A 25648-nucleotide genomic window follows, 5' to 3' on the forward strand; every position below is an offset into this window, starting at 1 on the left:
TGTGCCAAGAGGAAGGTGTGTCAAGCAAACCCTTGCTAGAACTGCCATACATCTGGAAATGTATGCCCTCACTGTGAAAGACCATGCAGATCCAGAACAGATCTCTATAGTCATTTGAGGCCCCACTGTCAAGACTCTACACTTGGAAGACAATCATACTTGGTCACAAGTGTTAGCCTATGATGATGGTTTAGGGTGAAAGTGAGAAAGGAACAGCACTCCCCATCATCATCCTGCAACAATGGGTGGGTTTTTTTCTTTATATGTTGGACTATTTATATCTCATTTCATATCTACAGTGTCCCTTTAGCCTCTTCTGTCTACCCAAGCTAATTCCCTCACCATTAAGTCCACTCACTTTTGTCCATTCATTCCTGTGTTAGAAATGTGGGCAAAGATTTGTGGGGGAAGAGAAAATGGATGTAGAATTGTTTCTTTCTGAGGTCAAATCCTGAACTCTAACCAGAGGGGGAGTTTCCCATAGCCTCTGGAATGCCATCCTAGAGACAATAGGACTGCAGTTTGAAACCCTTCTTCAGGATGTAGCCTACAACATAAAATATGTCTCTTGGCAGCAAGTCCTTGTTCTAGACATCACCTCATCTCATCTAAGTGAAGCAATACCTTTTTTAAAAAGCTATTATTTCAACTATTGGGTCATTTTATGCCACTCTGCTCTGCTTTGCACAACTATAAGAAAACAAAGTGGAATGTGCCATGCCTTGACATATTTCAACAGAAGTGATTAATGGAATGGAAAATATGGGAAATAAAATTTAATACAAAAATCCTGACGTTTACATTTGTAAAGGAAACAGGAATATACACTTTTCCCCACAGACGAAGAGAAACACAATCACGTTTTGGAAACTACACAGAGAACAAAGTACCAGCTGCCTACAATGAAGCAACCGCATGCCAAAATAAACAGGTATAAACTACCTGATAAGTTTTCAAAATTGGTAAACTGAAAAAAGAGACTAGATTTTTTAAAAAACTGAATACTTTCTCCCTTATTAGAGTCTGTCATAAAAGCTGGTATTAAAAACACTAATTCAAATCTGGACACCCCCCCCCCCCCTCAAAAAAAAACATATGTGAGGAAAAGAGAAATAGAGAGGAGCCATTAAGTTGTGCTCTCATGTATGTGTGCAAGAAAAAAACGTTGTTTGTGTGAAAATCAGATTCTGTTGGAATGGAATATTTGGCACAAATGTCATTCGAGGTTTAAAACTGTATTCAAAATCTATGTTGATACACATATTGGAGCAATATATCAAAGAAGATAAATTCTGGGGGAAGTACAAGGTTCAATTGAGATCTTATTGCTTTATGACAAACCTTTGGAATACATTTTCTTACTGAATTTATTAGGTTTCAATCATGACACTTTTTTTTTTCAGAAAAAAAAACTGATAACTAATTTGTGAAAATTGATAAAATGATCACTATGGAATAACCTGACACATACAAACTATGAATGGGAGGGAAGAAAGAACATAGCCAATTTAAAGGCATAAGGACTCCATTTGTATTTCAGAATTTGAAGATGTCAATTACTATTATACTAATGTTGTTATGCCATCTGTAGACGTGATGTTATTGCATCAATTTGCATCAGCTTCTGTTATCATATCAATTGTTGCCTATGGCAAAAAAATTACCTATTGCTCCATAATCCTTTGTTATTTTTGCCATGTTGTTAGAAAATGGTTAATGATTATTTAAAAAAAAACCCGGAAAAATTGAAAAATGGGCTGTAAGATAAAGCAAATGCTATTAACACCTAAAGAAAAAAAACCCTGCAAAACCCAGTGTCTTTAATCATATTAAATGTTTTGCTTTACATTACAATCATAAATAAATATCAGCTATTAAATGTGATTATGCTTTAGGCATATAAGACCAAGTTTCAACAGAAGATTGGACTTTGGAAATGAGACTTTTTTCCTGTTCCCAGCCCTTGGCTCAAGAAGCCAGCTCCAGTACATTGAGATTTCTAGAAAGTGCTTCCACATGATTTCAGCCAAAACATATTTAATTTTCCCCCAGCATAATATAATGGGAACACTACAAACAGAAAAACTGAGAGTTTCAGAGACACCCTGTTATCTGCTTCCTCAGATGTTAATGTTGCTGACTAAGATTTACATTGAACTGCCAATCCCAATTGCAGTGGCCCTAATAAATATGCAGGAATTTGGGTAATTCTACATTTTTAGTAATTCAATGGGCCTACTTTAGTTAGGACCACCAGTTGGATTATGACCCATATTTCCACCCCAGAGAGGGGGTGGGGGCATGCAGACAATATTCTGTCCAGTTGCTCAGTAGGAAATAACTTACTCTCAGTGTCCTGGCTAATGAGTACAAAATACTGTGGAATAGCTGATAAACACCTACTTTTAAATTTTATTTTACACAAAAGATTGAATACTGGTACATGGCAGAAGACAGCATCTATGGTTGGATAATATATTTATTAAGACAACCCTAATTGCATTGAAACTATGCCAGTTTTCTAGTCCTCCAGAACTGTTCCTCAGGCTGTGTAGTACAATTTCATAGGACTACTACTTCACAACTTTATAGACTTTTACAGAATGCATTACTTTTGGATGATAATATGTCTTGAAATTGATTACATAACTAAAAATCAAGGACAAGGCACCACAGGCACCCAAGCTAACTCAATCAGCAATAAGAAGTATACTAGTTGCTAAAAGACATCTGTAGCGACTGCTATTATCAGGTGGCCTAAGCAGGTTTGGACCATTATGGACTGCTCATTTCCTGGAAAAACATTACACTCTTATGACACGGTGCCCTTTTTCATTGTGACTCTGGTTGTTTATTCTTCTTTCCATAACGTTCATGTAAATAAAAACATTAAAATTCAAGAACAAGTCTGAAATATCCTTTACTTTTTATTAACTTCTTATTCGGGGAGATGAGGAAGATGGAATATCCAAGAAACATCTCCAAACTTCTGTCATTCAAGTAATATTGAAAATATTAACAGATGGCAACATAAAAATGTGGGCGGGAACTGCTGCCTGAGTTTGCAAAGCCAGTATTCAAACACAATCCACAAAAGTGCCAAAAGATAAAGAATGTTTTCATTTGTTTTGACCTATTTCATATTAGAGAGACATACTTTGGTTAGCTTGGCTTAGCTATTTAGCTATTTTTTGTAAGAGTCAAAAGTAGACAATCTATTTTGTGGTTCACGAATTCTGACATCTGATTCCATTAGTATACTTTCTGAAAAAGATTTCAATCACTGAAAAGTATCAAAAATTGAGTAACATAAAGCAATCTTCACATTCTTTATTGAGCAGCAATGTAGTGGATTCTTTCCTATTGGAAATAAGGCAGCCATCCTGATTCCCAATCCTTCCAGGTGCTTTAAAAGAACAGCCCAAATCATACTATTGAGAGAGAAAGTGAAAGACTTCCCCTCATCTGTTCACTGGTAATAGTCGAGGTGTATTGTCGAAAGTTTTCATGACCGGAATCACTGGGTTGTTGTAGGTTTTCGGGTTGTATGGTCATGTTCTAGAAGCATTCTCTCCTGACGTTTCACCTGCATCTGTGGCAGGCATCCTCAGAGGTAGTGAGGTCACAACCTCTGAGGATGCCAGCTACAGATGCAGGTGAAAAGTCAGGAGAGAATGCTTCTAGAACATGGCCATACAGCCCGAAAAACCTACAACAACCCATGATAGTCCAGATGTATGTGTGGAAAAGCTCATGTCTACAGAACAAACCAGCTTGCAGTAATGTCAGCTTGTTTCTTCTACCTTCACTACAAATGCATGCAGGCCTGCAGCCAATGTTCCAGACCCATAAAGGTATAAAAACATTTAAAAAACAACAGAAGAAGGGGATTACCTGTATACTTCTCTGAACACCATCGACACTGACGGACAAGAGGGGTGAAGCCAAATTCCACTCACCGGTCACACTAAGTTTTATTCCATCAACTTCCACCTGTTGAGAAAGCAAGGAAAACTCTTATTATAGAGTCAGGCAAGAAACAGTTCTCAAGTTCATTACTGCATACAAAGGAGCAGCCGTATCAAAACAGATGGCTCCCAAGCAACCTGTCATGTTTACCATTTCTGCCACAAAAGACAGGGTCTAACAACAGAGTCTTCTGAGCATCCCTAGGGAAGAGGTGAAGAACCTGTGAACAGCTGCCTGTGGAGGGATGCAAGTAATTTCTATGAAGTAGCAGAACAGCCATCCAACTTTGAAACTGTATCTGGACATGGTACATTTACCGTAATTAGACAACCAATGCATATGAATTCCAGTGACACTTGGCAACCTACACAACAGGCCTTGCATATAATATGCTCTCCAAGGACCAAAGAAGAACTTTCCTTATGATTTAATGAAGGGCTTAAAACATTGTTTTCTTAATTAATCTAAGTTCATAATTAATTGGAAAGTCCAGTCAAACTTTCTAGTTTGTGTCACATTCTTCAAGTATTATGCTTATCAGAAGAAGATGAGTGGGGAAAGAGGTGGGAGAAACTCTAGGCCAGAAAGATCTATCAGTCAGGAAGAAATTTCTTTCTCTATTTTCCTTACCTTCATCCTCTTCCTGAGCAAAGTTTGTTGTTCATTTTTGGCACTCATCATGGTGCAAAGACTACTGGAGATTACCTCTCAGCCTAAGGCAGGAACTAGAGCTGGGGTCTGGGATAGGGAATGGCCCTGTCTACTCTGTAAAGCTACAAGATAGAGACTGTGTGCCTAATAAAACCCTTTATCAGAAAGTGAGAGTTAAAATGTTTTAAACAAATGCATTAACTGAGTTGCTTCCTCAGTGACAAGCAAAACCACCTATGATAACATGGAAATAGCATACTTGTACTGCTGTGCTATGTTCAAGGCACCTGACTACTTTAATTAGGACAAATATAAGCAATTTAGACAGAAAAAAGGATCTCCAAATTAGAATAGCATGATCATTTCCCTTACATTGTAACAAAATAGCTTTTAATCCAGGTAGTAAAACTATTTTACATAATTGTTATTTTACTGTAATTAAAAAGCAATCATGTAGTATTTAGATTCTAAACTTTAAGATGTTCATCTTTTTTTCATTCAATGTACTTTGAACCAAGCATTCACATAGCATTATCAAGTTCAGATAGACCACCACATTCCCTTTTATTTTTCTATATAATTGTAAAATAATAGTCAGCGGAGCCCCAGTGGTGCAGCAGGTTAAACTGCTGAGCTGCTGAACTTGATGACTGAAAGGTCAGCAGTTCAAACCCGGGGAGTTGGTTGAGCTCCTATTGTTAACCACAGCTTCTGCCAACCCAGCAGTTCAAAAACATACAAATGTGAGTAGATCAATAGGTACCGCCTTGGTGAGAAGGCAACGGTGCTCCATGCAGTCATGCTGGCCAAATGACCTTGGAAACATCTACAGACAATGCCAGCTCCTTGGCTTAGAAATGGAGATGAGCACCGCCCCCCAGAGTCGGATACAACTAGACTTATTGTCAAGGGGAAACCTTACCTTTTGATCATCAGTAAATTTTTATAAGAGTAAGAACAAAATATACTGGATAAAAAGTAACATTTTAAAAAATGTAATTACTCTCCACATTATTGCAGGTATCTCCAGGGTGTTCATGAAAGATAGGCAATGGATCTTGTATGCTTCCCAGAGGTGACTGAAAACTACTAGTGTCCACATATTCATTTGCTAAGGCTGAGCTACGAGTTATTTCAAGATTTGGAATTAACAGTTTAGCCTATTTTAGCCTGTTGTACAATTACACCAGCTTATTCTGACCTATTCGTACCAAAGCAGACATACACACAACCACAACCAACAAGGTGATGTAGGATATTCCTAGGCAGCCTTACCTTCATCTGTGGTTTTGGGGTTTTCTAGCAAAATATTTCACTCACAACTCTTAGTAGTACTCAAGACTATCCTTGGGGATGACTACATTGCATGCCTGGCCTAACAGCAGTGGCGAAGCAGACTCCAAACCATCCAGTGGGGCCGAAGTGATTTCAACCCTACTGGACCACCACCTTACCTTGGGGATCCCCACTGCCACTGCTAGATGGCCACAGAGCTCCTCCAGTTAGCAACAGCAACCAGGGAGAAAGAAGAAGGCTGATGTCAGCAAAGGTGCCCAGAAACAACCAGGAGCTCTCCTAAGTTCCCTGCCATCTGCTGCAGCAACGGGAGGGTGACAGAGGCCTGATTTATTCCCTTTCCCCCATATTGTTAAAAAAAAAAAAAAACAACCCTCTATGATAAGTTTGACATAAGTCAAAAACACAGCCACAATTTTCAAGATATTTTTAAATTAATTCAATCTAATTATTTGTCAGTGGCTTCATTTTTGCTACATTCTTGTTGACATGGGTGCACTGAACTTTCAATTAGAGGGAGTAATTTTCAAAGACTATAAATAATAAACTGAAATGAATGTTACATATCAATTGGATTCTGGATGCCAGCTGTGAGGTATCAGCTCTCAGAATAAGAATATCAGAGCAAAATTGAGTTTTATTTACTGAATGCAGAGATCTTAACAATAAAAAACTGTATGAAGGGAATGTTGATTTTAAAAAAAGCTATAATGGTAAAATGCATTATTTGCTTTCGGTTGTTGACAAAACGTGGTACCGCTTTCACCCAAAGGTCTCACATTTCTCTCTTACAGATAAGTAGGAAGGTCAGCTTTAAATGGCTTTGAAGTGATTATTGGTACAATCTCAAAAGGAAGTTCAAGTACATGGGGTTTCAATCTCATTAAAAAGAACACTTTTTTTCCTTTTTGCAAACTTTCCTTTTGTTCATATTTGCACTTACATCTAAAAAAGACCCCAAGAGAGATACCCATTCTATGCACTCCTTATCCTAAGGAAAGCTCAGTTGCCTATTTATAGATCTTGCCCTTTTCTACCAAACTAGATCAAGCGTTTTATTCACTTCATGACTGCAGGAAAGAAACTCATTTGCTCTGAGTGTCATCAAGGCAGCCTTTTACCTGCTATGAATGAGACCAGAAGATTTCTTGAATCGCTGGGCTTCTGTTTCAAATGTTTTTCTACATTAAGAAAGTGATCACAATTACTTTTTCATGTGAGACAGATGCGTGCAAATAATCTGCAAAAAGCTGCAAAATAGGGGAAATGTGATCTCCTCTTCTTTGCCCAAATGGAATCAAAATACACTCATTTCAAAAATGAAAAATACACTTCAAAGTATTCCTGTGGAACACCCTTCCAAAGAAACCTAGATTGGCCTTCTCTCTTTTGTTTTTCCACCTTTTGAATTCCAGCAGACTTACAAGCAATTAACTTCCTGTTGGGGAAAGGAGACTTAATGAATTGGTGACAGATAGATAAATAGATAGATAGATATTCTCTTATTATTGCTGATATCTTTGGAAATTGTTCTTTATTCAAAAATGTTTTAATGTCATAGCTTGTTTAATTGTGATTTAACATGATAACATTTTGCATATTGGTTGAGTTGGCAATAGTTCCCCTTTGGATGTTGTTGTTCTGCAATTTCTAAAATCTCCACCAGAAAAGTCAAGGATGAGGGTTAATGAGAGCTGCAGATCAACAACATCTGGAGGGACAGTTGGTCACAGGTTGATAATGGCAATTATTTTAGAAGCCAATAGTTTTGATATTTCTAGTTTTAAAAAAATACTCGAGCAGAAATATCAGTATCACCAAAGTCACAACATCATAGGTTTCTCAGTTAGAAAACTGTACTTGTTTCATGCTAAAGGAAGTAGGTAATCCCACTCTGATGCCAATTTTTTTTCTAGGGTGTGCACACCTTTTCCTCTGCATTTACGTAAGTTGGAAAGCTCAGTGTTCCAACGAGCCTATGGAAATATTTTCACATTAGCTTTTTATCTACTACTAATATAATTAAATATTCTGAAGGTTAAACACATCAAAGTCCCAATGTGGGAAAATTATTTTATAAAACTAATCATTGCTGACTGGTTCTATCTGATATGAAAAGCCAAAACATCAATGGCAAATGACACAAATCTAGTTAATCTTCCATTGTTGAAGACATGAAAGAAAAGGACTAAGGGTCAAATTATTCATTACAAAACACTCGACACATTCCAAATGTATTACTGGAAGGGAGTGGGAGAGAAAATGTATCTTCCATATAGGAAAAGAGTTCTACATAACAAAGCTAAAAGAAGCTGAATACTACTTTTATGAAATGTGAAACAATGGTTTCATTCCAGGTATTATATTACTGGGGCTTCCCAACTGAACTGACACTAGGCTGAGGCATTTCATGTGCCTTGATCTTCAACATATAAACTAGAGTGGATATCATTTGTCCTTTCAGATATTGTCTACTAGCAACATTAATCATCCCGCACCATCTTATTATTTATTTATTTATTTGAAACCTTTCTAGTCCGTCCTTCTCACCGACTCAGGGCGGAGCACAACATATAAATATAAAGACTTTCTGTATATATTTCAGATTTCAAAATTAATGTCAAAAATACCTAGTGTGATTTTACATAGGATTTGTGTTACATTAGAACAATAAAGACAAATATCACTTAAGTAAAATAAACATTAAATATTAAATAACCAGAAAAATAAAATAAGGTATAAACATTAAACTAATCTGGGAATCTGCTATTGCAACACATCCAATGAAGTGGTTTAAAACCAGTATTAAAAAAGATTTGGACTAAGTATGTTCCAGTCTACTTGAAATACATAAAGCTCATTCCATTCAATGCCAGGACATAAATCGAATATGCACATAGATAAAAATTAAAAATATTAAAATCATTTGTCTCAACATTAACATCTGCATTGAATCTGGTAGCATGGTGAGGTTTCTTATTGCTGCCTTATTGCACTGTCTCAAAAGCTTGGTTCTTATTAGGTATACCACTATTTTGCCTATTAGACATCTTATCACTAAACAGGGGCCCCCAATGGTGCAATGGGTTAAACCCTTATTTTGGCAGGACATCTGACCAACAGGTTGGTGGTTCAAATCTGTGTGGAGCAAAGTGAGCTCCCATCTCAGCTCTAGCTTCCCATGTGGGGGCATGAGAGAACCCTCTCACAGAATGGTAGAACATCAAACATCCAGGTATCCCCTGGGCAAAGTCCTTGCAGGCAGCCAATTCTCTCACACCAGAAGCAACTTGCAGGTTTCCAACCCACTACTGACACACACACAAAAATCTTACCACTACACTGGATGTGGCCTATTTCAGAAAGGAGATCTGCCATGATTAATCAGTGAGACAGAACTGATAACACAAATCATGAACAGTGGATTTTAAATGCCTTTAAATAGATGCCATTTTAATCCCAAAGTCACCCCGAATACCTCTTGGAGCACTTATCTCCTGGTTTGTTTTTCACCTGCCTTATAAAACTTTACTCCTTCTACTTATGCTAATCCTCCACTTACAATCTACTCCATTATTTGTCTCTTTTGCTTTCATCTTCTCTACATTAATTCTGCACATTTCTTTTGATCTTGCCTGTTGGTTACAATTTTTCTACCAATTCCTCCTGCTAAAGAAATGTAAGCTATGTTATATTTATTGTTATAGAGCAATATTTTACTGATTCACTATTCTCTCCCTACTTGCTTCTGCATAATGATGATGCAAACTAAGGTCTACAGCTCCTTTGATTGAATCAATCCATCTGCAATATGGCCTTTGTCCTACTTCCTTCAACTATTCCTAGCATTGCTGTCTTTTCTAAGACACACATTTTCCCATAATATGCCCAAAAAAGCTTTAATCAAGTAATTTTGCCTTGTAGGTTTCCCATAGGAATCCAGCCAGCATGGGAAAGGAATACTGGTCTAGATATATAGTTTTTCGGTCTGATCTAGTATAGCTCTTTTCATATGCCTAACTGATCAATCAATAATCAACCAATCACTGCTACTTTGGGTATTAGGCTGTTTTTTCCCCATTAATAAAAGTTCTGTTTTGCAACAATCATAATCATATTCTTGAGGCAGTATGCAGACTCACAATGTATTTCTTTTATGTCTCAGTATATCATTTTAATATTCTTGCAATTTTGTTCCAAATATAAAAGCAATGTATTAAGCTGGAATTTTATATTACCTCCACAGGTATTATGAGGATAAAAAAATTCCTTACATATATGGTTGAATAACAAATCATAAAAGTAGTTCTTCAACAATGCAATCCTAGATGAGTCTGTTCAAGAGAAAGTCCAGCTGAGTTCAATGAGGTTTACTCTCAACTAAATGCATTATAGGATTACTGCCTAAAGCATGAGCTACTTTCTAATTTGCAGGTACAGACAATTTTGATGTACCTGAATATCCTGTTAAGATTATACTACCATCTACTTATTCTGAAAAAATGCTTTTGTACTTGATGCAGACCTCAGTAGCAATGACCTTGAAGATTTAAATCTACAAAATGCACACTATTTCCACAGAGAATATTACTTTAAATATTTTGTCATAGTTATAGTTAAGACCTCTTATTAAAGCATATGTGTAACACTAGGACTCAAAAAATAGTCAATGAGTTGGGTGTTGCCTTGCTCTTGTGATTTGCCCAAGATCTCCAATAGTCCAGCAGAGATTTGATTCCTAGTCAGTCTAAGACCCAAACCACTATACCCATGCTAGCTCTCTCTTACACATAATTAATATTTTACAAATATTACTGCCAAGTGAAATGTCCACTGGCTTATATGGGTTTCTAAAGAGATTATTTTTAAAGATAGATTATTTCACATAATGCAAAATGAACCTTTCTCGCAAGATTTGGTAAGAGCCACTGGTGAAACTCTGTTTTTAAAAAAGACTTGTAGGAATGTACAAAGGCTGTATCTACTGGTGGCTATACACCAAGAGAGTTTAATTGATTTATCAAGGATGTATCCACACTATTGTTATAGCAGTTTGATACAAATGTAACTGCCATGGCATCCTAGGGAATACTGAAGATTTGCAGTTTGGTGAAGTACCTGGAATTCTCTAGCACACTCCCCTGACCTACAGCATTAGATCTCTATGGCAGAGAGTGGAGGATAGACCAATAAAAGGTATAGTAGTGCTTAACTACAGTAGTACAGTATTATTTATTTTATTTATTTCAAAGTTTTATATAGATTCATAGAATCATAGAATCAAAGAGCTGGAAGAGACCTCATGGGCCATCCAGTCCAACCCCCTGCCAAGAAGCAGGAATATTGCATTCAAATCACCCCTGACAGATGGCCATCCAGCTCCTGTTATACCGAGCTTCTCACCTCATAAGAGGGACTCAGCCCGGTTTCCAACCATAAAAACACATACAATCGGTAAAATATCAAAATACACATTACAATAAAACATTTAAAAAGCACATATATTTAAAATTACAGTAGTCAGTCGTCATACTAAAATCGAATTACTATGTGGTGTGGATATACCATAGGTTCAAAGGCAGTACAGGCCACTCTACCTTGTTCCCCCCGCCCCCACCCAGGCTCTGCCCATGATTGGAAAACCATGAGCGGCTCCAAAGGCATGCAGCATAGGTTGCATAATGGTGCTGAGCTGCTGCTGCCACTGCCTGTGTCTGTTGGTGTCTGTGTTCAGCCCACCAAGCTGCGTACAAGGGGAGGGGGCATGTAATTTCCTCTGTCAATCAAGGGCTCTTATGTGCAAGGGGGGGGCACACATGCTCGGGTTTGGAGGTATGTAATCTCCCATCAGTCAAGGACTCCTATGAATAAAATGGACCCTTCCCAGTTGGGTTTCTTTGGAGGTTTTTTGTCAGATGTTGTAAGTTTAAAAGTAAAAAGTAAAAAAAAGTGTTTGGATTGGGGAGGGGGAGGACTGTGTGCATGCATGTGCACACTGGCTGCCTCTTGTGCCCCTGTCTCAACCAAAAAGGCAGCGGAGGCAGAAGCGCAGCAGCGGCCATTTAGGCCTCTCCAGAGAGCTTCGTAAAGGAAGCTCACAAGTCAGATTTCGGTTTGCATTTCAAAGCCAAAAATCAAAGGAGCAACGACTCATATCTTGGAAAACTCATAAGTTGGTGTGCTCATAAGTTGAGGTTTCACTGTAGTTATAGGTCAAGCAGCACTGAAAAATGCTAAGTTTTTTTAAATATAATGAACATCTAACCATATTGTAGCCTTGCAGTTCATTGTTAGAAAGAAGCTCTTCCTGTCCATGAGTAGATGATGTTCCGAATAAATGAGCTTTGATGCCTTGAAGAAAAGTAGAAATTCTGCCATTGAAAAAGACTAAAAAAGAATTTCAGTGACCTTGCTGTAGAAATCATGGGAGACGGGAGTGTCTACGATTATTAGTTAAATAATGAACATAAAAATTCAAATTTACTCAAAATGTAGAGCACATCCTGTAACCAGGAAGCCCCGCCTCTCAAACAAAGCAGTTAATTTTTAAACTCAGGAAGCCCCACCTCTCAAACAATGCAGCGCTGAAAGCAGTTAAATTTAAACAGAGCTTATCCTGAAGCAGAAGGAAACAAAATGGGTTCCTGCTTCCTCAACTTCTGTGGAAAGCCCAGCTGCCCCTTGGGTTCAGACACTGGTTTATATAGGATAACCAGGAAGCCCCACCTCTCAAACAAAGCAGTTAATTTTTAAACTCAGGAAGCCCCGCCTCTTAAACAAAGCAGTTAATTTTTAAACTCAGGAAGCCCCGCCTCTCAAACAAAGCAGCGCTGAAAGCAGTTAAATTTAAACAAAGCTTATCCTGAAGCAGAAGGAAACAAAATGGGTTCCTGCTTCCTCAACTTCTGTGGAAAGCTCACCAGACTCACCTTTGCCATGACAGTACAAGCAAGGGCAAAAAGACCTTGAGGAAAATTAGTCAATATTTAACAAGTCTTATGACCCTGGAGAATGACAGTCAGTTATAAAACTAGGCTAAAGGGATATAAATCTGAAACATTATAAAGTAACATTGTGATAATCAGACTTTAACGCGCCAACACTGCTAGTATTTACACCATTACCAAAACAGTTTAAAACACAAGCCTTCATAAGCCCTGGAAATCTATATTGCTTACTCTCTGCTCTCATCCAGCTACTTCAAGACGGCAATTTTGTCCTTCTAGTAAATTGGTTAACTCTATGAGAGACATATAACTGACCCTCATAATCTATTGTAGCAAGATATTTCACTCCTACTAACAACCAAAGACTGATACAAAATGAATTCTCTTGAAGGAAACTATGTTTTCTTAATAATAACAGTTGTATAAACACAAGGTCTTCTCTGTTAAAGGGAAACAGACATCAAAAAGCAGTAAAACATGGAACCCTAAACCCTTCTTTCTTTGAAGAAATGTGTTTGAAGCGAGGTGTTTCTAGTTATGGGTGAATGAAATGAGAATTCAGCTGCAACAAACGGACATCCAGCCCCTATGAAGGACTAATTAGATCCATCTGAGAAGCTGTGTCTACACCGCTTTACACATTTCAAAAAGGAAAGCTCTGGTCTCGTCTTTGAAAAGACTACATCAAAACAGTTAGTCACAGCTGACGTACATCCAGCCACTACAGCTAGCCAATATTATTTTCTTTTTTTGACAAAGCATTAAGAACTGCATTAAAGCCATGTTAATATGCCTGTCCTGCCCCGGGAAAAGCAATGCAATTTGGAGCAAAGAAAGCAAGTCTCAGCAGCATCATTCCCAGCAATCTCCCCATTGTGCCCGGATTTCAAAGATGCTGCCACAAGAGGAAGTCATCCAGCATATTAGCTTTGCTCAATCCAACCAAAAGCTTTAAAAAATTCAAATGCCAGCACCCAGGACCTTGAGCCCCACAACATCATAGCGAATATAGAGGAAGTCAATGGGAAACCTCTTCTGAAAAAATCTTGCCAAGAAACCTTATGATAGGGTCACCACAGATCATAAACGACTTGAAAGTACACAACAACATACCTGGCTGGGGTAACCATTAGGAAAATCTCCTACTGGTTTATTGTTACTGTCTACACAAAATGAAACATTTTTTATTGATCAGCAATTTGGCCTTATCAAGACGCACATTATAAAAACAACGTACAATATACATCTCGTCTGAATAAAAATATAAATATACAAACAAACAAAGAAAATTTCTTACAATATAATATAAAAGTAGAGATAGCCAAATGGAAACCATATATACACTATCCTAAATGTGTGCCTCAAAAGTCCTCATCCCCCTTACAGTGTACACCAATCTGAACTATATACTCTAATATCCTTTTAGATGCTTTATATAGGTAGGGAGCAACTTCTGATGTTACTGTCTACACAATATATTGACACAATCCATCTGCCTCATCATTATGCACTATGTAGAACTTTTGGGATACCACCAATACTCACCCAGGAATACCACCTAACTTCCATGGCTGTTGTGGCTCTTTACACCAACTTCAGGAATCATTCCCTAGGAATATCATTATAGGTGGCATTGCAGAACATCTAAGCATTAAGTCTGCCCATTGTACATAACTAAAATAATATCGGTTTTAGGGAGGATAATGTAGTTTCAGATCAAGGCATTTGCGCATATGGCAACAGTGTGCCAACACATTCCAAAATAATTTCAAAATCCTGTCCAAAACTGTTACCTTTTCATGACATGTATGCATATTCTTATCATCTGGAATGATGGGCAGATACTGGTTGATGAATTCCACTTATACTTTAGTGCAGTGGTTCTCAACCTGTGGGTCTCCAGGTGTTTTGGCCTACAACTCCCAGAAATTCCAGCCAGTTTACCAGCTGTTAGGATTTCTGGGAGCTGAAGGCCAAAACATCTGGGGACCCACAGGTTGAGAGCTACTGCATTACTGTCTTTCACACACATCAATCTATGCCTAAATTGTTTCACACAAGCATTTCACTTCTCAATACCACTGTGCAGCTACATGAACAGTATGGTGAAAACCTGCTGTTACACAAACTAGTTCTGTTGTGTCCCTAATACTTGTAATGATCCCCAAGCTCCACCCAACCAAAGAAGGGTCAACAGTTGCCTTTCTGTCAATTTCACTGAATTTGAAAGCCTTTGGAGCACTCTCCTTTTCCTAAGCCAGGATTGGGCCTTTCTCCAAGCAGGAAGTGAGTATCCAGTTACTTCCGTTTGAGAAATAAGATCTAAACCAGGGGTCCTCAAACTTTTTTTAAAGAGAAGACCAGGTCACAGTCCCTCAAACTGTTGGAGGGCTGGATTATAATTTGAAAAAAGCATGAATGAATTCCCATGCACACTGCACACATCTTATTTGTAGTGCAAAAAAACACTTAAAAACAATACAATAATTAAAATGAAGAACAATTTTAGCAAATATAAACATATTAGTATTTCAATGGCAAGGGTGGGCCTGCTTTTGGCTGATGAGATATGATTGTTGTTGTTGTTGTTGTTGTTGTGTGCTTTCAGGTCATTTCAGACTTAAGTTGACCCTGAGCGAGGGCCGGGTAAATGTCCTTGGAGGGCCGTATCTGGGCCCTGGGCCTTAGTTTGAGGACGCCTGATGCAACAGTAATCCCAGACCATTTAATGACACCTTGCTGTTAAAGTCCTTGGATGGTAGGGCTATGAATGTTATAAACACATACTCACTAGCAGCAACAAAACACATAAGAAGACTCGGGGGAAGAGGGCTTATAACTCTGATGTCATATCTTACTCACATAACAAATGTACTGGATTTAATAATGTCACAGCATCACATGCTTGTTCACTTGTTCTTCTGACAACATGACATATGCCACCTCTAGTCTGTAATGCTGTTCTGTATTCTACATAGGTCAAACAGGCCGATCTGTATCCCAGAAAATAAATGTGCACAGATGTAACTTTAGAAATGACCCACATTTTTTAAAAAAACTGAGAACAATTCAGCCTCCCAAGAGACTGTCACCGACCTTAAAGTAGCCACCACAGAGCAAACCAACTTTGAGGAAAAAATATTGAGTTACTATGTATAAGGAAGCTGTAATCTATCCCTCAAAAGTTCAATCAGAATAATTATTTCTTATGTCAATATTCAGTATTTGGATTTTTGAATTATAAACAGTTATGAGATGGGCCACAATTAATTATATTATTATCATCATCAGTTTTTCTGCATTTACTTTCCCTCTGACTTTATTGTCTACAATCCGAACCCTAACCACATTGACGGCATATACACCTGATAATATGAAATGCCTCTGAATTCTGCAAAGCTATATTAGCCTGGAAATTCCCATAAAGGAATATAAATTCCAGCATTCATAATTTGCAAAATCTCTGCTATGCTCTTTAAATCACCTATATTCTCATGAATGAGTCTATACATTTTAGTTTTTAAAAATTCAAAATAAAAACTGGGCTGGCTTATCCATGGGTCAATGTGACTGCTGTACCTTAACTTTTATCAAAAACTATTCCCTTCTTTGAGTAGGGCAGCGAAAGGCAAGAGCTTTGTTCATTCCAAGAGAACCTAAAAGAAGAACTGACCTCTTTTCTTCTGACTTTTTGAATGCATTGGCAGGGAAATTGCAGCAATAGCTAGGGGCAGCTGTCCCCAAGATAGTATTGTTGCTTTCCCCTCTCTGCAGAATGACTCTCAACTTACCCATAGGCTCATATCAAAAGCCATAATTTTGGTCCCAAAGCCAGCCCTAAACTTATACATAAGCAACTTATGCATGAATATATGCGGTACCAAAGGTTTCATGGCCAGAATCACTGGGTTGCTGTGAGTTTTCCGGGCTGTATGGCCATGTTCCAGAAGCATTATCTTCTGACGTTTCGCCCACATCTATGGCAAGCATCCTCAGAGGTAGTGAAGTCTGCTGGAAACTAGGCAAGTGCAGTTTATATATTTGTTCAGTGTCCAGGGCAGGAGAAAGAACTCTTGTCTGCTTGAGGCAAGTGTGAATGTTGCAACTGGCAACTTTGATTAGCACTGAATGGCTGCTTCCTGCATGGGGGAATCCTTTGTTGAAAGGTGTTAGTTTGCTCTGATTTTTCATGTCAGGAATTCCCCTGTTTTGTTTTTTTAGTGTTCCTCTTCACTTACAAGCATGTGGACAATTTCAACAGAAAGAAGGAAACTATGGAAATGAACAAAATCTGGCTACCAGTATTTAAAACTCTAAAATCAGGACAGTAAATAAAGAAGAACACTGCAAAAAGCAGGGGAATTCCTCACATGAAACAATCAGTGCAACTAACACCTACCAACAAAGGATTCCCCTAGGCAGGAATCAGCCAGTCTTTGAAGCTGCAAGGCCATTAAATGCTAATCAAGGTGGTCAATTGCAACTTTCACACCTGCCTCAAGCAGAAAGAGTTCTTTCTCCCACCCTGGACATTTCACAGATATATAGCCCTTGCCTAGTTTCCAACAGACCTCACAACTTCTGAGGATGCCTACCATAGATGTGGGCGAAACATCAGGAGACTATGCTTTCAGAACATGGCCAGACAGCCCAAAAACTCACAGCAACCTATTTGTGGTACCTTTCCCCCTGAAAACTTTTAAGTCCTAGTTTTTGATGACTCTGGATAACTTTTTTTCTGCATTTTATTGTTAGTGATAATTTTCTTCAGGAACAGGAAAAAAAACAGAATGTGCAGGGAATTTCAAATGTGGCCTTCCACTGCAGCCTCCCTCACCCCCTGTCTAATATATAATATGATAACAGACCCCTACATCGAAATACAGGGTTAGTCAAAACGCATAGGCCAATAAGCCATTCAATTGAATGGCTTATTGGCCTATGCATTTTGACTAACCCTGTACTTCTCATTTTCCTCATCTAATTTTTGATTATCTTTATTCTGAGTACACAAGATGCAATGAATCAGCAAGGAAGGGTGAATATGTTCCCTTCCAATAATAGCAAACACTGAATATAGAAAGATTATTCTTGAATGGACACTATCGAGTCCACGTACACCTGATGCCTGCCGTAAGGCTCACTTGAAATCTACTTCTTGAACTCTTGTGCTTCCTTAATGTGGCCAGGAAGACTACATGAAGGAGGTCAAGTTTCCATTCATTTTTAAAGCAACAGTGGGGGGTGAGAGGGTAGAAAGAACAAGAGATATGGTTGGAATGTATACTAGTTAAAAAGGTCGTCACCATGACACAAAAGGACATAAGATTCCAAAACAAAATGGTAAGCATGAAAGGCAAGAAAGAACAGGAAGTTGCTAAAACAGAAAATATTTCACGACACTATAAATATTTATGTGGATTGAACCCTGCAAAGCACCGGGTACTGCTGAAGCAACAACTGCATATATTTAGACAGAGAAAATGCAGACGTCTAAGTAAGCAAAATCCAAAATCTGAAGATTGTTATCCATATAAAATTATTCAGGATGTTAAAAACATTTGTTCTATTTAATTTTATTTCAAACTGGTGCTCCAATATATACAGGGAATTACTTATGTTTGTGACAAGACAATGAAGGAAAAACAACTATAATGTTGTTGTTGTTTTTTTTAAAAAACAACAACAGTTATATTATTTCAACTTTATTTTCATTCTCAAGCCAAAAAGATCATTCAGCCTTTGCTAGAAAGGAACTCACTGAAGAAACAGCTCTTCAACACTCAATTCCAGAACACACCTGATGTGCTTGTAGGCTTTGCAAAATGGCAACAGCATCAGTAAAAACTTAGCAGACTTTTTAAGCTTAAAAGATTTTGATATTCAACCTGTTCAAAGTAGAATGTGTGTATGTGTATGTATGTGCCTTCAAGTTATCTGTCCATTTATGGCAAACATGGAGCTAACAATCTCTATCTCTTTATTCATGAGACTTTTGCTATCAGGAGAATACCAAAACATATGTACTTTCTAGCTTTTCAATTCAGGGATATTCACAGCAGAGAAGGGAATAAACCAAATAAATATTGAAAGGAAATAGTGGAGCTACAGAATGAAAGCACATTTATCATTCATTCTTTCATTCCTTCCTCAACATTCTTCCTTTAAGGGACAAGAGCAGAGAAGTTAAATTGAACCTTTTGCAATATTTGGCTATTGTATGCAGATTGTATGCAGATTCAACATGCAGAGCCAACCTTCAGAAATGGGGCTACAAAGTGGAATCCTCAACATGCAAGTGTGGAGAGGAGCAAACCACTGACCACCTGCTGCAATGCAACCAGAGCCCTGCCACATGCACAATGGAGGACCTTCTTGCAGCAACACCAGAAGCACTGCAAGTGGCCAGATACTGGTCAAAGGACATTTAATCAACTACCAAACTCACAAATTTTGTATTTTGTCTGTTTGTTTGCTTTGTTCTGTTAGAAATGTAATATAATTTGACTGGTTGCTCTGACACGACAAATAAATATCTGTATTTTTCCTAGCTGCTACTACCACTAGTTTTACTATAAATTCAACATTATTTTGCTTGGCAATGTATCTTAACATAAAGATGTTCTTTATTCTTTCAAGGTGTCGACATATCATGATCTGATGTTTCTAGATACAAGTTTGCAGACAGCTCAAATCACATTGCTCTCTATGCTTTGAATGCAATTTTCCTGCTTCTTGGCAGAGGGTTGGGCTGGATGGCCCATGAGGTCTCTTCCAACTCAATGATCCTATGATTCTATAACTTTGTCTAGAAATCTCAGATCACAATTCTACTGGTACCTTAGAAAAAGGTAAGTGGGACCACTTACTGATGAATGGCGCAATAATGAGTTAAGTCTGCCATCCCACCAGAAGCTCAGAATACTTAATACCCAAAACCTTCTGACATTTTGTTTGCATTTGGAAACAAGCATAAAGAATGTATGGTAGACACCTGCAGAGGTGAGAGGATCCCTCTTGTCCTTTGCTGAACATAGCATTTGTTGGATTTTCTTAGTGAGTCTGTAAATTGTTTGGAGGTTGTGTTTCTTCAGCAGCTTCCCTATGCTACTGTATACCATACAGCTGAGGACAAATCTACATAGGGACCACCAAACGCAGCATTGCCCAAACACGAATCAAGGAACATGAAAGGCTCTGCAGGACTAACTCAACTAGAGAAGTCAGCCACAGCAAAGCACTTGATGAACCAACCTGGACACAGTATATTATTTGAGAACATAGAAATCTAACAACCACCATGTCAGACTACACAGGAAAGCCATTGAGATCTACAAGCATGTGGACAATTTCAACAGAAAGGAGGAAACAATGAAAATGTACAAAATCAGGCAGCCTTAACTTTTATCAAAAACGGTGAATGTTACAATTGGCCACCTTGATTAGCAATGAATGGCTGTTTCCTGCCTGGGGGAATCCTTTGTTGGAAGGCGTTAGTTGGTTCTGATTGTTTTGTGACAGGAATCCCCTCCCCCCCCCTTTTTTTTAGTGTTCCTCTTTATTTACAGGCATAAGGCCAATTTCAACAGAAAAGAGGAAACAATGAATATGAACAAAATCTGGCTACCAGTATTTAAAAACTCTAAAATCAGGACAGTAAATAAAGAGGAACACTTAAAAAGCAGAATTCCAGACATGAATCAATCAGGGCCAACTAACACCTCTCAACAAAGTATTCCCCTAGGCAGCAACCAGTTAGGCTTTGTAGCTACAAGGCAATTAAATGCTAATCAAGGTAGCCATTTGCAACATTCACATTTGCCTCAAGCAGACAAAAGTTATTTATTTCACCCTGGACATTCCATAGATATATAAACATCACTTGCCTAGTTTCCAAAAGACCCCTCAACCTCTGGGGATGCCTGCCATAGATGTGGGTGAAACATCAGGAAGGAATACTTCTGGAACATGGACATACAGCTCAGAAAACTCGCAGCAACCCAAAATGGGCCCTTTGCAACTGACCTCAGCTATACACAAAAGGTTTGTACTCAAATAGCTGAGTTCATGAGATTTGTGTTTAGAAATTTCCATTTATATTTTACTAGGTTAGGTACCCAGCGATGCCCAGTTTGGGTAACTTGTAATGCCATTACAAAAAGACATTGTTTATTTTGGGATTTCATTAATGGTCCCATTAGAAACTACCACTCCCATCATCCCAGGTCCATCCCCCCCCACCCAAACCATCCTCAGTACTTAAAGTTGGTCATGATAGGTATGTGTGCCAGGTTTGGTCCAGTTCCATCATCGGTGGGATTCACAGTAATCTCTGGATGTGGGTGAACTGCAACTCCAACTGTCCCAGGTCAATTTCCCCAAACCCCTTCAGTATTTTCTGGTGGTCATTGGGGAGGGTGTCTTTCTGCCAATTTTGGCCTAATTCCATTATCGGTGGGAGTAATCAGACTCTCTGGATGTGGGAGCAGTCTTGGAAATTACATACAAACATACATACATACATGAAGGGAGTAAGGCAGAAAGTAAATTCAATAAATATCAAAACGTGGAAACTGCTTCCTGGATCAAGAGGACATGATGCAGAAAGACTCTCCTGTTTCTGATTGGAAAAATATAGTGTGAAAGGACAGATTTTTATATTCACTCTGGTTTGAGCTGTGGATTCCACACAATATGGCATCAGACAGGTCACTCAGGAATAATCAAAACACAGGTAACGAGATTAAGAACATCTAGTTGATTGAACACACAACGGATAAAATGTTTCAGCCTGTGTCTAAAATTGGGAAATGTCTAATTCTGGCTGCTTCAGAGAAAAACTTGGCAACCGCCAAGGTCATGTGGGGAAGGTTGTCACTAAGTAGGAAGTTCACATAAAATGTCACTGGACTTGCTGCTAAATTCCTCAGTAGGGGGTTGATTATGTCTGCTCGGGCCTGTTCATAGAAATTGCATGACAGTAGAATGTAGTAGATGCACTCTACTTTCTGTTTGTTACATGGGCACAGTCTTTCATTATATGGGGTACCATTAGTTCTGCCCCCTTATCTCACCCAGGGTTTTTAAAATCATTTTGTGTACATGTGGCCGGCCCTCTGTCATTTTGTTATTAAGTTTAGTTCCGATGTTCTGTGTATATTGTTTGATATGCTTTGATGTTTTATATTAATGTTATGTTGTTATTTTATTGCAATTTCTATTGTTATAATGTAATTCTTGTTCGGGCTTGGCCCCATGTAAGCCGCTCCGAGTCCCCATTGGGGAGTTGGTGGCGGGGTACAAATAAAGATTATTATTATTATTATTATTATTATTATTATTATTATTACCTGCAAATCTCCCACACAGCAATTCAGACGGGAGCACATTGCACCTTGCTTTGGAAAATAGGCAGCGATATTTGACTATCATCAAATTCTCTAGATAGTTGGCTGCATGAAAAGACCCAAGTGCCCGATGGACAGGGCACTAGGGGAGCAAGATACATAAGAGCAAGAGTGCAGCTCACAAAAGGCAATGTCTCATAGTATCTGTTTGATTGATTTGAAAGCCATGTCTAAACCCAGATGAGTTAGGAGGGATGTGGAAAAGCCAATGGAGGAAGCTTTCTTAGAATTGATCTTAAACCAACTGCTTATGTACTCATCCTTGAGCTAAGAGGTGCATGAAACCTGACCCCAAACTAAAAACTCTAATCTTGATCCAATATTTAAGTGCCCACCACCAGGCTCTTATTGACAGGGATGCTTCTCCAGATTCAGGTACAAAACTTTATTACGGTCACTGACCAGCACAAAGTGGGGCACAAACGCCCTGGGAGGGAAAGGGCAACTCCCCAGTGAAGCAGTTATTTAAAAGTAGATTAGTAGACAGTTTAAAATCACATTTTAAAACACAGGATGTTGTAAGTGGTATGGAACCAAATGGGGAGGGGAGAGATCGATAGGAGGGGTCAAAAACACTGGGGAGGGCACTAGAGGGGAAGGGAGGGGCACATTGCGAGTCTAGTAGCATTTCAGCTGTAACATGTTGCTCTAACTACATTTCCAACAGGGTGTTGCCTTGTGGGGTTAATCATCACCTGTCTAATTTTAAATGCAGCAGCACAGAACTTAGCAGCACTGTAAGTTATTGTAGTGTTAGATTGTGCTTCGATTCAAGTAATAAGGCACAGGATGGGACACATCTGGGGAGCTGAAAAGGGGCCCTCAAAAACTGTGTTTACCGTTGGTCCATTTTTGATGTTAGGCCCCCAATCCAGATACTGGAAGCATACAGCAGCTGGGAAGCTATCTTAGCATTGAATATTTTAGTTGCCGAAGGTATGAACTTCCTCCCTTTAGTAGCAGTAAAACACAAAATGGCAGAACTGCTTACTTGAGCCCTGAGGGTAATGGAAGCAATATAAGCAGACCAGGACAGTCTGTGGAGAGAAAAAAGCCCCGGATATTGGAAACTTCTGACCTGTTCTAGGGTATGCCCATCAAGAGATCAACGGCAGGGGGAAAATCTTTTTTTAAATACAAGAACTTTAAATTTCACATAGTTGATTTTTAGGTCGTTCTGGGAACAGTAGTTCAGGAATTTCCTTAGTAGGTAATTTAGACCTGCCCTGGAGCATGAGATGATGGCAGCATCATCTGCATAAAGCAGTAAGGGGATTCAGCAGGAAGAGACTGCAATCCTCAGGCCATTCATAACAGTGTAAATACACAGAGAGAGAGAGATTCCGCTCCATACCAGATTTTCCGCAGATTTTTCAAGTAAAACCTACACGGCTCACTTTGCATAGTGGACAGCACAATTCTCTTTTGGATTGGCTTTAAAGGGGAATGATTTCAGTAAAGAAGACAAAAATACTTAACACAGAAAAAGGAATAACACTAGAAGAAGGAATAACTTTGCTTGTGCTTCCTAGTCTTTTGTTTGGCATGTACTCTAAGGGACTGCTCATCTTTGAAAGCACTTTTTAATGAAGAGCCTCAAATTAAGCTAACAAACAATTTGCAATGACATTGGTATTGACACTGAAGGTGGGGGGTACTCATCCTGTCCAATTTAACATCATCCCCAGTGATGTAACAAGTATCTACCCGCAATCAATGCAATCAATGACAGAGGTATGGTCCTGGTTCCTCATACAGCAATATGGAAGTTATCCCAAAAAAGACAACTGGATCACCTTCAATAAATGCATCATAGCTATACATCAGTGCAGTAAAGAATGATGATTTGGAAAGGGGCCTCTCTCTCTCTCTCTTTGACAAGACTGTTGTAAACAGTACCGTTCAATAGGTTGCTGTGAGTTTTTTTGGCTGTATGGCCATCTTCTAGTAGCATTCTCTCTTGACGTTTCGCCTGCATCTGTGGCTGGCATCTTCAGAGGTGCTGATCAATATTAAACATGAAATCTTCAGGTACAATTTGGCAGATCTCCTAAATTGACTGAACTGGGCTCAGCAGCATTCCTGTTACATTTCCTTGGCACATGGCCATTCACCACAGACACTTTTTTTCTTAATGACGGAATCACTGCTGGTTCTACCTCACAACTCCTTCTCTCATGAGGCAACCTGTATAGCTTTCCATGAGAGCACTTGTATAACTTTCCATGTGTGCCAATTTTCCTGGAGTCTACCATTCAGGCTGCAATGGGAGGAATTTTCCAAAACAACATTTAGAAAAAACTACCTATACACAGGGAGAGTTAGAACGATAAGGAAAATATTAGATTCCAGTTTCCAGGCATACTACATTCTGGTTTAACCAGTTCCGCGCTCATTGTTTTTGTTTTTTTACATAGGAAAACAATCACACATGCTATTCTCAGCCTGCAGTTTGAAATGGCACAGCACATCATGAACAAATTTACACCATTCCTTAGAAAATATGTGTCAATTCAAATTCTTTGACTACCTTGCCTTGTTTGCCCTCAATTCATTATCCAAAGCAGCCAACAAAACTGCTTGATACAAACATGTCTACACATATATCATGGGAGCCTTTTCCATCTTTGGAAAGTACATGTCACCACCCATCTACTATGCGGCTATTCTGGACTCCCTTCTCTCTTTCCTCAAAGTACCAATCAGTGTTGACCATGCAAGTACCTTCTTTCCATTCTATCTCAGCAATATTCTATCTTAGCTGCTGCCTTCCATCAGTGCACCTTTACTTTCTATGCCAGCATGACTGGAATTGTGTATGGTGAAGTTCCTTAAGGTTTAACTTGAGAGAAACCAGAGAGGAGAGGAAGCTTACATAAAACTCTAAAGGTGGTGAAGTTCTAAGATGGTAGCCATGAAACTGGGGAAATGGAGTGGATGAAGAGATGAGGAAACAACAACAACCCTTTTTCCCAAGGATCATGGTGAGAAAATTCCACTCTCTTTTTCCTCATCCTCTAAAAAAAAAAAAAAAAAGACTTCTGAACACATGAGGAAACTACTGGCATAACCCACCACACACTTTCGAGGCTGCTCAGCTCTGCGGATCCCAAAGGTGCAGGGATCCACTGATGAGAAAAGAAGCAGTAGCAGCTCATGCAATGATTGTGACTTAGCAAGAAAATTAGTAGTTCAGGCTCAGTACCCTTCCAGAGAACTCATGAGAGGCTGTAAATAGCAATGTAAAGATGAGATTATAACTTGCACCACTTAACTTTAATGGATCTTGTTAAACAGCACTGCCAATCCTACAGCATTTTCCCCCTTCTGTGTCAGCCATCTGAACTAGCAGCATGCAAATACAGCAAAGTGTGGCCC

At 38.7% G+C, this 25648-nt stretch overlaps 1 protein-coding gene across 1 annotated transcript in view; it reads right to left on the reverse strand.

Annotated features, from left to right (window-relative positions):
- The window catches only part of PCCA (propionyl-CoA carboxylase subunit alpha), a 273331-nt gene that overhangs the window by 71011 nt on the left and 176672 nt on the right, over nt 1-25648 (reverse strand). Inside the window, exon 20 of the mRNA XM_060769564.2 lies at nt 3895-3993. Within this exon, the coding sequence (XP_060625547.2) occupies nt 3895-3993 (99 nt within the window). The remainder of the gene's footprint in view (nt 1-3894; nt 3994-25648) is intronic.

This window comes from Anolis sagrei, chromosome 3, assembly GCF_037176765.1.
Source record: "Anolis sagrei isolate rAnoSag1 chromosome 3, rAnoSag1.mat, whole genome shotgun sequence".
NCBI lineage: Eukaryota > Metazoa > Chordata > Lepidosauria > Squamata > Dactyloidae > Anolis > Anolis sagrei.